Genomic DNA, 12956 nt, shown 5'->3' with positions numbered 1-12956 from the left:
CTCCACTGGCTCTCAATTAAGCCTTAATTTTACAATGTTGACCATGACTTTGAAATTCCTCTCACCTAAGAAACCCTCTAGATAGCCATGGTCCTCCACTTTTGACTCAGAACGTCATAAAACACCACAACACAGAAACAGGTCCTTCAATCCAACTAGTTCGTGTTGAACTGTTACTCTGCCAAGTCCCACCAATTTGCTCCTGGACCACAGCTCTCCACACCCTTCCAGCCTACGTACTTGCCCAAGCTTCTCTTAAACGGTGCACTGAAACACCCATGCACCACTTCTGCTGGCAGCTTGCTCCACATTTGCACCACCTTCTGATTAAGAAAGTTCCCCATATTCCCCCTTAACCAATGACCACCAGTTCTTATCCTTCTCAATCCCAGTGGAAAAAGCCTACTTACATTAACCCTATCTATACACTTCATGTCTGAGTGACTGGCATCCTGTCGCACTCACCTCAATAATAAGCAAATGCTTTGAGAGGCTGGTCAAGGACTACATCTGCAGCATGCTACCATCCACACTGGGCCCCCTACAATTCGCCTGGCGACACAACTGATCGACAGATGACGCAATAACCACAGCTCTACACACCGTCCTTACACATCTGGAGAAGGAGGATGCTTATGTGAGAACGCTCTTGTTGGACCACTGTACAATATTCAATGCTATAATTCCCTCCGGGCTCGACAAGAAGCTCACGAGACCTCAGCCTTCACCCTGCCTTGTGTTGCTGGATCCTGGACTTCCTGTCAGATTGCCAGCAGGTGGTAAGAGAGGCTCCCTCACCTCTGCCCCTCAACACAGGTGCTCCTCAGGGCTGTGCTCTAAGACCCCTCCTTTACTCTCTGTATACCCAAGACTCTGTCGCCACCTACAGCTCCAATCTGCTAATTTGCTGATGACACTAGACTGATTGGCCTAATCTCCAATAATAATGAGGCAGCCTACAGAGAAGAAGTCATCACCCTGACACAGTGAAGTCAAGAAAACAACCTCTCCCTCACTGTCGCAAAAACAAAGGAACTGGTTGTGGACTACAGGAGGAATGAAGGCAGCTAACACCTATTGACATCAATGGACCTGGAGTTGAGAGGGTGAACAGCTCTAATTTTCTTGGCACAAACATCACCGAGTATCTCATGTGGTCTGTACATACCGGCTATGTGGTGAAAAAGGGACAACGGCACCTCTTTCACCTCAGACAGTTGAAGTAGTTTGGTATGGCCCCCAAATCCTAAAATCTTTCTACAGGGGCACAATTGAGAGCATCCTGACTGCTTGCGTCACTGCCTGGTATGGGAACTGTACTTCCCTCTGCAGAGAGTGGTGCGGACAGCCCAGCGCATCTGTAGATGTGAAATTCCCACTATTCAGGACATTTACAAAGACAGGTGTGTAAAAAGGGCCCAATGGATCTTTGGGGACCCGAGTCACCCCAACCACAAACTGTTCCAGCTGCTAACATCCAGGAAATGGTACTGCAGCATAAAAGCCAGGACCAACAGGCTCCAGGGCAGCTTCTTCCACCAGGCAATCAGACTGATTAATTCATGCTGACACAGCTGTATTTCTATGTTATACTGACTGTCTTGCTGTACAAACTATTATAAATTACACATTACGGAGACGTAACGTAAAGATTTTTACTCATGTATATGAAGGATGCAAGTAATAAAGTCAAATCCGCTATCAACTCACTTTGGAATATAACCCCGCTTTTTAAAAAAGGAGGGAGAGAGAAACCGGGGAATTATAGACCGGTTAGCCTGACATCGGTGGTGGGGAAAATGCTAGAGTCAGTTAACAAAGATGTGATAACAGCACATTTGGAAAGCGGTGAAATCATCGGACAAAGTCAGCATGGATTTGTGAAAGGAAAATCATGTCTGACAAATCTCATAGAATTTTTTGAGGATGTAACTAGTAGAGTGGATAGGGAGAACCAGTGGATGTGGTATATTTGGATTTTCAAAAGGCTTTTGACAAGGTCCCACACAGGAGATTAGTGTGCAAACTTAAAGCACATGGTATTGGGAGTAAGGTATTGATGTGGATAGAGAATTGGTTGGCAGACAGGAAGCAAAGAGTGGGAATAAACTGGACCTTTTCAGAATGGCAGGCAGTGACTAGTGGGGTACCGCAAGGCTCAGTGCTGGGACGCCAGTTGTTTACAATATATATTAATGACTTAGATGAGGGAATTAAATGCAGCATCTCCAAGTTTGCAGATGACACGAAGCTGGGCAGCAGTGTTAGCTGTGAGGAGGATGCTAAGAGGATGCAAGGTGACTTGGATAGGTTAGGTGAGTGGGCAAATTCATGGCAGATGCAATTTAATGTGGATAAATGTGAGGTTATCCACCTTGGTGGCAAAAAACAGGAAAATATTATTATTTGAATGGTGGCTGATTAGGAAAAGGGGAGGTGCAACGAGACCTGGGTGTCATTATACACCAGTCATTGAAAGTGGGCATGCAGGTACAGCAGGCGGTGAGAAAGGTGAATGGTATGCTGGCATTCATAGCAAGAGGATTCGAGTACAAGAGCAGGGAGGTACTACTGCAGTTGTACAAGGCCTTGGTGAGACCACACCTGGAGTATTGCGTGCAGTTTTGGTCCCCTAATCTGAGGAAAGACATTCTTGTCCTAGAGAGAGTATAAAGAAGGTTCACCAGATTGATTCCTGGGATGGCAGGACTTTCATATGATGAAAGAATGGATCGACTAGGCTTATACTCTCTGGAATTTAGAGATTGAGGGGGGATCTTATTGAAACGTATAAAATCCTAAAGGGATTGGACAGGCTAGATGCAGGAAGATTGTTCCCGATGTTGGGGAAGTCCAGAAGAACGAGGGGTCACAGTTTGAGGATAAAGGGGAAGCCTTTTAGGACCGAGATTAGGAAAAACTTCTTCACACAGAGAGTGGTGAATCTGTGGAATTCTCTGCCACAGGGAACAGTTGAGGCCAGTTCATTGGCTATATTTAAGAGGGAGTTAGATATGGCCCTTGTGGCTAAAAGGATCAGGGGGTATGGAGGGAAGGCTGGTACAGGGTTCTGAGTTGGATGATCAGCCATGATCATACTGAATGGCAGTGCAGGCTCGACGGGCCGAATGGCCTACTCCTGCACCTATTTTCTATGTTTTTTAACTCTCCACTATTTCTCCTATGCTCCATGGTATAAAGTTGTACTCTATTCAACGTTTCCCTGTGACTCAGGTCCTCAAGTCCCAACACCATCCTTGGAATTTTTTCTATATTCTTTCAATCTTATTGATATCATTCCGGTAGATAGGTGACCATTTGCCCATAATACACCAAATTTGGCCTCACCGACATTTTAAACAACTTCAACGTAACATCTCAACTCCTGTACTCAATACTCTGATGAAGGCTCTCTTTATAACCCTTTAGCCATTTTCAAGAATTTCAAGAACTCCTTGGGCATCACCAACGACTACTTTATTTGTTAAGTTCCCCAGGATCTACAATTCCTTCCCAAAACCACCAAACTGAACATGGGCCTTTCCTTCTCTAAAATGTTTATTAAACCTGCTTCTTTGCCCAAGCTTTTGGTCACAAACTCCAAGTAGCTCCATGTGAGGTTGAGCTCAATCTTTTGATTAATCACACTCCTGTGAAGTGATCTAGGATTTCTCAGTTAAAAAAAGTGTTACTTAGACCATAAGACTTAGGAGCAGAATAGAATCAGAATCAGGTTTATTATCACCGGCATGTGTCATAAAATTTGTTAACATAGCAGCAGTTTAATGTAATACATAATATAGAAGAAAAATGATAAATCAATTACTGTATATGCATAATGAATGGATTAAAAATCCTGCAAAAACAGAAATATATATTAAGAGAGTGAGGTAGTGTTCACAGGATCAATGTCCATTTAGGAATCGGATGGCAGAGGGAAGAAGTTGTTCCTGAATCGCTAAGTGTGTGCCTTCAGGCTTCTGTACCTCCTACCTGATGTTAAGAGTGAGAAAAAGGGCTGCCCTGGGTGCTGGGGGTCCTTAATAATGGATGCTGCCTTTCTGAGACACTGCTCCTTGAAGGTGTCCTGGACTAGTACCCAAGATGGAACCAACTAAATTTACAACCCTCTCCACAGAGCATTCCGACAGGCTGCATCACTGTCTGGTATGGGGGCCACAGGACTGAAGGAAGCTGCAGAGGGTTGAAATATCAAATCTCTTCAAACTCCTAAAATATAGACGCTGTCTTGCCTTCTTTATAGCTGCATCGATATACTGGGACCAGGTTAGGTTGTCAGAGATCTTGATACTCAGGAACTTGAAACTGCTCCTCCCTCCAATTCTGATTCCTCCATGAGGATTTGTACGTGTTCATTCGTCTTACCCTTCCTAAAGTCCACAATCAGCTCTTTCGTCTTACTGAAGTTGAGTGGCAGGTTGTTGCTGCGACCTTGGCCATTTGGCCCATCTAGTCTGCTCCACCATTCAATCACGCCTGATTCTTTTTTCCCCTCCGCAGCCCACACTTTTCCCTATAACCTTTAATGTCATGTCCAATCAAGAACCTATCAATCTCTGCCTTAAATACAACGAATGACCTGACCTCCACAGCTGCCTGTGGTAACAAATTCACCACCCACTGTTTCTCCGTATCTCTGTTCTAAATGGACGTCCCTCTATCCTGAGACTGTACCATCTTGTCCATCTTCCCCACCACGGGAAACATCCTTTTCACATCCTTTCAGTCTAGTCCTTTCAACATTTGAAAGGTTTCAATGAGATTCCCCATCATCCTTCTAAATTCCAGCGAGTACAGACCCAGAGCCATCAAATGTTCCCCGTATGATAACCCTTTCATTCCTTGTGAACTTCCTTTGGACCCGCGAGCACATCTTTTCTTAGATGAGGAGCCCTAAAGTGTTCACAATACTTCAAGGTGAGGCTTCACCAGTGCCTTATAAAGCCTCAGCCTCACATCCCCGATTTTGTATTCCAGGCTCTTGAAATGAATGTTAACATTGTAATTTGCCTTCCTCACCACCAACTCAACCTGCAAGTCCCTTTGCATCTCATATTTTGGGATTTTCTCCCTGTTTAGAAGATATTCTGTACATTTATTTCTACTACCAAAGTGCATGACTATGCACTTTCCAACATTTTATTTCATTTGCCTCTTTCTTGCCCATTCCCCTAATTTGTCCAAGTCCTTCTGAAGCTTATGTGTTTCCTCAACACTACCTGCCTCTCCACAAACACAAGGAAATCTGCAGATGCTGGAATTTCAAGCAACGCACATAAAAATTGCTGGTGAACGCAGCAGGCCAGGCAGCATCTATAGGAAGAGGTGCAGTCAACGTTTCGGGCCGAGACCCTTCGTTAAGGTCTCGGCCCGAAACGTTGACTGCACCTCTTCCTATAGATGCTGCCTGGCCTGCTGCGTTCATCTGCCTCTCCACCAATCTTTGTATTGTGACGAGAATACACATAGATAAGATGTTAGCTGTCCTGTGTGATCAGCAGTTGGTCTGCCACCTGTCTTCAAGAGAGAGATAAGGAACACAATGAAACAGCATCTGGAGATGTGTAATGAAGGGACGGGGGAGAGAGAGAGCTGTCTGGAGCGGCTCCCCCTTTGAACCCTGAACTGTTTGAAGTGATGGACAGGCGATACCCCAGCAGGGGGATAAAAAGGGACCGGTTCGCTAAGGCAGGACACACACGACACCCGAGGTAACGAGACCCTGGAAGCGGTGCGCCTCTCACGAGTCGGTGGGAAGTACCGGACAACGCACAGGGTGGAAAGGTACGATCAGCGGGAACCCGGTGTGTGTCCGCCCTTGCTTGGGTGCCGGGTTCACTGCAGAGGATCGACTGCATCTGGAGGAGGGGTCACAGTCGGTGACCTCAGGTGACATCACCAAGGACCTGCCCGAAAGCTGCTTGTGAGCCATATCGCCGGTCTGTGAGTGGAAGCCGTGTCTGAATGATCAGTCGTTCCCGTTCTCTCTCTCTCCCTCCCCCCACATTGTCCATCGCCATGGCAACGATTACTGCGAACTGAACTAAATTGGACTGAACTTTTGTGTCACTTTGAAATTTGGTCATTTACCCCTAGACAACGATAGAGCTTGATTGATGCTGTTATCTTAATTCTGTGCACATGTGTGGTTATCATTGCTGAACTGTTGCATTTATTATCCTTTCGATTACTGTGTTGCTTGTTTCTTTAATAAAACTTTCTTAGTTCTAGTAATCCAGACTCCAACTGAGTGGTCCATTTCTGCTGGTTTGGCAACCCAGTTACGGGGTACGTAACAGTATCATTTGCAAACTTGGCAACAAAGCCATCTATTCCATCATCTAAACCATTGATATACAGCATAAAAAGCTGTCCCAACACATCCCTGCGAAGACACTGGTCACTGGCAGGCCTTTGAAAAGTATCCTTTTATACCCACTTACTGTCTCCTACCAATCAGCTAATGCTCTAACTATGCAAGTAACTTTCCTGTAATACCAGGAAAGCAACCTCACATATAGCACCTTGCCAAATACAGAACATCCACTGCATCCCCTTTATCTATCCTACTTGTAATCTCCTCAAAGAACTCAACAGGTTCGTCAGGCAAGATTTTCCCTTAAGGAAACCATGCTGACTTTGTCCTATCTTGTCCTGGAAGTTGTAGAGTAAACCTGATGGTTAACAGAAATCTGAAGTTTCTTTCACTGAATATATTGGTAACATTTATGGAATGCCACAGTACATCCTCCACACAAGTGACATATTTCACTGAATGTTTCGACATACATGTGACAAATAAAGCTCATCAGCCTTTTGAGATTTCTTTACAAGGTAAATCACAAGCTTCCCAAGTTCAGACAACAAAAACTCCTCCACAAATCCCAACTTTTTGATTTCATCCAACATCTTCAACAGTTTGGAACTTGAGCTGTTGCTATTAATTTGATAGTAATTTTTGATTTACTGCTGCAGATCTGTTCCCTTTTGTCATTTCCTTACTAGCTCAGGTCAACAAAAAACCCTTGCAACAGAAACTACACAATGTGGCTGATTGTACTTACTCCTCGCTCAGTTACAAGTTTCGCAAATTTTGGTTTATGCACAATCTTCACAGCTACCTTCTTGCAAGTTGTCTTCTCAAATGCCAACTTCACCTCTCCACAAACACCCCTGCAGAATAACAAATAATTTAAAAAAATAAATCGATCAAGAAATTAAAGACAAAACATTCGGAGATAACCAACATAAAGAAACTGATGTACAGATTAACACATGTAAAATGCTGGAGGAACTCAGCAAGTCAGGAGGCATCCATGGAGAGGGATAAACTGTCAGTGCTTCAGGCCAAGTCCCTTCATGAGGACTTGAATGAAAGGAGTCCTGGTGAACAGTCTCAGCCCGAAAGATCGATCGTTTATTCCTCTCCATGGATGCCTTCCTTCTCATATAACCATTTTTTCCCATCCATGTGCCTATCTAAGAGTCCCTTAAATTCACCAAATGTATCTGCCTCTACCATCACCCCTTAGCAGCACATTCTATGCACCTACCACTCTCTAAGTAAAAAATACTTACCTCTGACATCCCCAATATACTTCCCTTCAATCATCTTAAAATTATGCCCTCTCTCATTAATCATTTGATGCTCTGGGACAAGATCTCTGGCTGTCCCCTCTACAGCCAATTTTTTAAATTTAAATTTGGTCCCATTAAAATGATGATTTCAGTTAATTTCTTCAAATGGAAAAATAAATTAAAATCCTTTCTAATAATAGTGAACAAATTTTATAGTCATGTATCAGACTGAATTCAGTAAGTTTCACAAAAATCAGTGTATATATTTTCTTATCAACCTCAAAGGTGGATTTAAAAAAGGAATTAGAGAATTGGAGGAAACTACCAGTGTTCCACCCCAGAAATCTTTAATTGGAATTGTGATCAGTTAAAGAGATTGAGTTCAGTCAAAGCTAATACGTAATCTATTGTCTTTTGCCTGAATGATCATTTCAGTACTGTACTGGGCTCTTTCTCGAAAAATATAAGAGAACGAAAACAAAACCACTGCAGAGAAAGCAAATCAGATATGGTTGTAGAAATGTTAGACTATGCAGTAAATCCGAAAGAGAAGTTCTGTTACCTTCTCCTTTTATTGCCATTTACTTTGTAACATCTATGTAGCAAGAAACAGGTCCTTCAATCCATCCAGCCTCAGATGACGAAGCACACATTTACATGACATCCCACATAAACAAATTTTATCCTCCCCCCCCCCCACCAATTTTCTATCAGTTTTTGCTCAGAACATAATAAACAGGAACATTTAATGGACTTATAAGAAAAATAACTGCAACTCAAACTTACGAGCCAAGTGCTTTTGAAATGATGTACTTATCTCTGAATTTTTTTGGTAAATTCATTAGGTCATCCGTCATCAGATCAGAAAAGACAAAAACTAGAAAACAGCAATTCAGGAGAACCAAGTCATTTTCATAATCTAAAGAGGTGAAACCACCGTAATATTGTTCTGTTGTTGCAATGCACACAAAGTTTATAACTAACTTGTGAAGAATAAAAGATCTTCAAAAATTAAAGGTGTAATAAAACATTGTTTGGGTCACAATATAATTCGGCACCTTTTAAAAGTTCCAATTACATCATTCATTTCCTAGATTACAATATTCACCTGATTTCATTCAGCACTAGTGCACTTCGCGGCATCCAGGAGTCATGAAAGCTGCTACATGCAAGTTTTATCCTTTCCATCTACCCCCAAGAAAGAAATTTTAAACAAGCAGAGACAAAACTGAAAATGCACAATTTTGACATTTAACACATTGGAAAATACAATGCTGAAAATACTATCTAGTTCAAATTATAGCAATACTGTAATGTAAACAAATCATCAAGCATCCCCACTATCCAGGCCATGCTCTCTTCTCAATGCTATCAGCAAGGTGGTGGTACAAGTTTCACAACATCAGGTTCAGGAATGGTTATTACCCCTCAACCATCAAGTTCTTGAACCAGCAGGGATAATTTCACTTGCCCAATCACTGAACTGTTCCCACAACTATAGACTTTCTTTCAAGGACTCTTAATCTCATGTTCTCAATAATTATTGTTTAATCATTATTTTTTATATTTCTTTTTATATTTGCACAGTTTGTCATCTTTTGCACATTGGTTGTTTGTCTGTCCTGTTGGGGGCAGTCTTACATCGATTCTAAAGTGTATTTTACTGTGAATGCCCACAGGAAAATGAATCTCAGGGTTGCACATGATGAATTATATGTAGTTTGATAATAAATTTACTTTCAACTTTGAAATCAGGTGTTTTCCCACAAGGTAGCACAGTCTGAGATTTTGATCAGGGAGTCTAGCAGTCATGTAGTCAGGAAGGCCAGGGCCCAAGCTGAAACACTGATGCCACAAGGTTTCCAATACCCTGCAACTTCAGTCACAAATTTATCAGAGCTGTGGTGGCAGTAACATTCAGAGACCTGAATACAAGAGAATAGGCAGGTCATTTCTATAAAATGAAGTTGCAGGTTTACATTACAAATTATTGTACACAATAATAATTGCATTGATTTTCCTAACCAAGCTTAATTCTTCTTTCAGTAACATTGAAAAATACTATAATAGGTGTTGTACTGCCTGATTTTTTTTATTGCTGTACAAGTACAAAACAAAACCAGCATATTCTAACTGCCACTAAATCTTGATGTGCTCCAATACGTAATGTTTGTTGGATTCTGAAGGAAGTTGGTCTAAAGCTGCATTGTGAGAGTTCAACCATTTTGTAGACAGCCCATGCATATATTCAATAATTCTAGGCTGCTATCCAGTCAAAACTCTTAAAAAAGGTTCAGGAACTTAGCTTCAGACAACTAAAAAACTCATATCTGTGAAAGGAAATTCTGTAGAAGAAACTTCAAATAAATAAATGGAAGAATGAACTTGAGTTTATTTATTAAGGGAGGTTCTATAGACTATTGAAAGCTAATGTCTTATGCTATAAAAGAAACACTTAAAAACAAAATAAATTTTCTATACATTGGCGAGACCCAACGCAGACTGGGAGATCATTTTGCTGAACACTTACGCTCTGTCCGTCAGAGAAATCAGGATCTCCCAGTGGCCACACATTTTAATTCCACATCCCATTCCCATTCTGATATGTCTATCCACGGCCTCCTCTACTGTAAAGATGAAGCCACACTCAGGTTGGAGGAACAACACCTTATATTCTGTCTGGGTAGCCTCCAACCTGATGGCATGAACACTAACTTCTCTAACTTTTGCTGATGCCCCACCTCCCCCTCGTACCCCATCCGTTACTTATTTATATACACACATTCTTTTTTTCCTCTCTCTCCTTTTTCTCCCTCTGACTATACTCCTTGCCCATCCTCTGGGTTTTTTCCCCCTCCCCCTTTTCCTTCTCCCTGGGCCTTCTGTCCCATGATCCTCTCATATCCCTTTTGCCAATCACCTGTCCAGCTCTTGGCTCCATCCCTCCCCCTCCTGTCTTCTGCTATCATTTTGATTTCGGATCTCCCCCTCCCCCTTTCAAATCTCTTACTATCTCTTCCTTCAGTTAGTCCTGACGAAGGGTCTCGGCCCGAAACGTCGACTGTACCTCTTCCTGGATATGCTGCCTGACCCGCTGCATTCACCAGCAACTTTGATGTGTGTTGCTTAAATTATTCCTCTGATCTTTTTTTGTTTGGAACAGTTAGTTAACTAAAGATTTGAGTATTTAGGTGTTTTGCCCTCACTTGTGTTTGCACACTGCATGCCCAAGTTGATGCAGTCTTTCACTGATTCCATTACCGTTACTACTCTATAGATTTACTGAGTAAGCTCACTAGAAAAAGAATATCATGGCTGTATATGGTGACATATGTGTACTTTGGTGATAAATTTACTTTGAATTTTGAACATTATATGCTCATTTAAAGATTCTTTTTCTTTTGAGCCAAGTAGGTGCATAACTTTAACGGAAATAATTCAACCAGGAAGTGAAAATTCAGAAAGTGTAAAGCAAATAAATCCAAGATTACTCATTCCTTAATTAACACAAGCACTTTTTAGAGTCCAGTTAGAACTGTATCACACACTGATTTAAAATCACAAAATAATATTAAAGCTTCAGTAAGTATATATTAATAAAACAAAACAAAATTACTCATTAGCCCAAACACTATGTTGGCAACACTGGACATATACATGCAACAAAATTCTAAATTGGATGTTCAATCTGCACACCATAAAGATGTCTAAACTGGAATAACCAATGTTTCCAAAAACACATTCTTACCTTTGTGAGATTGGTGATTAATTGATATTTCTGCATTATTGCACAGTGGTAATCTCTGACTCTTTCCAATAATCGTCCCATTTAGAAAGGTCCCATTCGAACTGTGATCTTCAATGAACACTACAAATGAATTCCCAGGTATTTCCTCCTATTTAACAACATATTTTTTTAAACTGAGTTGTACTCCTTAATTTGACACTGCACGAAGTAAAATTTCCTATACATTTCCCAATCCCAAATAAATGTCAGCTGAAGTCAATTAAAGAGCAACATTCCTGTCTTAATTATCCATTTGCTATTTTTAGCATGGCTGCCATAAACCATCTTTCCTTTAAATATTAACTATTATTTCCTTTGACCATTCTAGCTAATGTGGAAAGGAGCAGATACAAGGTTTTGAAAAGATAACAACCGATGAATTAAACCAACTTCATAATATTGACCGCTAGAATTTCCAACTGCATTTGTTTATATTATCATACTAGCTTTCAAAAGATAGAAACCCTAAACATTCCCTTACTGCTTAATAGTCAAGAGTTCTTTTTAAATTGTTAGAACATGCACTGTGGAAACATATCAAAACTCCAAACTGCCTCCCCCACCACCACGGTAACATTTCCTGTCAGTCACCTTATGTACAGACACTCCTGTGCCTAGCATTACTTTATGGACATACAATCAATGTATATAAGCTATCTTATACATTTATATTTATTGTGCTTTTTTATTATTATTGTCTCTATCTTGTTGTTTCTTTTTGTGCTGCATCAGATCTGGAGTAACATTTTGCTCTTCTTTACACTTGTGTATAGGAAATGACATTGAACAATCTTGAATTTTCACTGTATAAAATAGTCAACCGTTCAGTAATGGCAAAGTATATATTAAAAAAACAGCCATCACTTAAAACTTCAAGACTTGGCTTAGACCAGTAAACAGTATTCACAAGAATAACCCAAGTCTTGGCCTTGTACTTTCCACTAAGATAAAATATTTCCCGAATGTCAGAAAAATAAAGATGAAGAATTATTAAAATAAAATTAACTTGTGATGAAGTTACATGATTTCATTACAAAGGCACTACAAGAATATCTGCTTCAGGACTGTGGTCCAGTCTACAGGCAAAGTTTATTTTTTGATTTTTATTTTGACATACAGCATGGTAACAGGCCTATCCAGTCTAAAGATTAAATGTGTACCAACAAATTCAGGCTAACAGCAAGCATTACACAGTAGTGAAGAAAGCAAAGGATGAAGTTGCCTGGCAGGGATTTGTAGGAAACACCAGAACCCAGATATGGACACACGTCAAACAATAGTTGTAATTACTTAATACATTTGATAGTCTTTGATGTCAAATATTGTAAAATGCATAGGCATCCTGTAGGAATACCAAGAAAAATTCTACCAGCTAACAGTTACATGGGAAAATCTGCAGATGCTGTAAGTTCGAGCAACACACACAAAATGCTGGTGGTACGCAGCAGGCCAGGCAGCATCTATAGGAAGAAGTACAGTCGACGTTTCGGGCCGAGACCCTTCATCAGGTCCTATAGATGCTGCCTGGCCTGCTGCGTTCCACCAGCATTTTGTGTGTGTTACCAGATAA

At 41.1% G+C, this 12956-nt stretch overlaps 1 protein-coding gene across 6 annotated transcripts in view; it reads right to left on the bottom strand.

The window, feature by feature from the left end:
- The window catches only part of chek2 (checkpoint kinase 2), a 96220-nt gene that overhangs the window by 77891 nt on the left and 5373 nt on the right, over positions 1-12956 (bottom strand). For 5 of the 6 annotated variants that reach the window (XR_011883675.1, XM_072247579.1, XM_072247576.1 and 2 more), the window contains 3 exons: positions 11348-11495; positions 8386-8476; positions 7086-7194 (listed from right to left, as the gene is read on the bottom strand). Coding sequence is in view for 5 of the 6 variants with exons in the window: in XM_072247579.1 (XP_072103680.1) it covers positions 7086-7194; positions 8386-8476; positions 11348-11495 (348 nt within the window). In the remaining variant the exon portion in view is untranslated. Of the gene's footprint in view, positions 1-7085; positions 7195-8385; positions 8477-8707; positions 8788-11347; positions 11496-12956 lie in introns of those variants that run through there. The other variant, XM_072247580.1, reaches the window with a different exon arrangement.

Source organism: Mobula birostris, chromosome 31 (assembly GCF_030028105.1).
Source record: "Mobula birostris isolate sMobBir1 chromosome 31, sMobBir1.hap1, whole genome shotgun sequence".
NCBI classification, from domain to species: domain Eukaryota; kingdom Metazoa; phylum Chordata; class Chondrichthyes; order Myliobatiformes; family Myliobatidae; genus Mobula; species Mobula birostris.
This window is presented reverse-complemented; position numbering and strand designations above follow the sequence as displayed.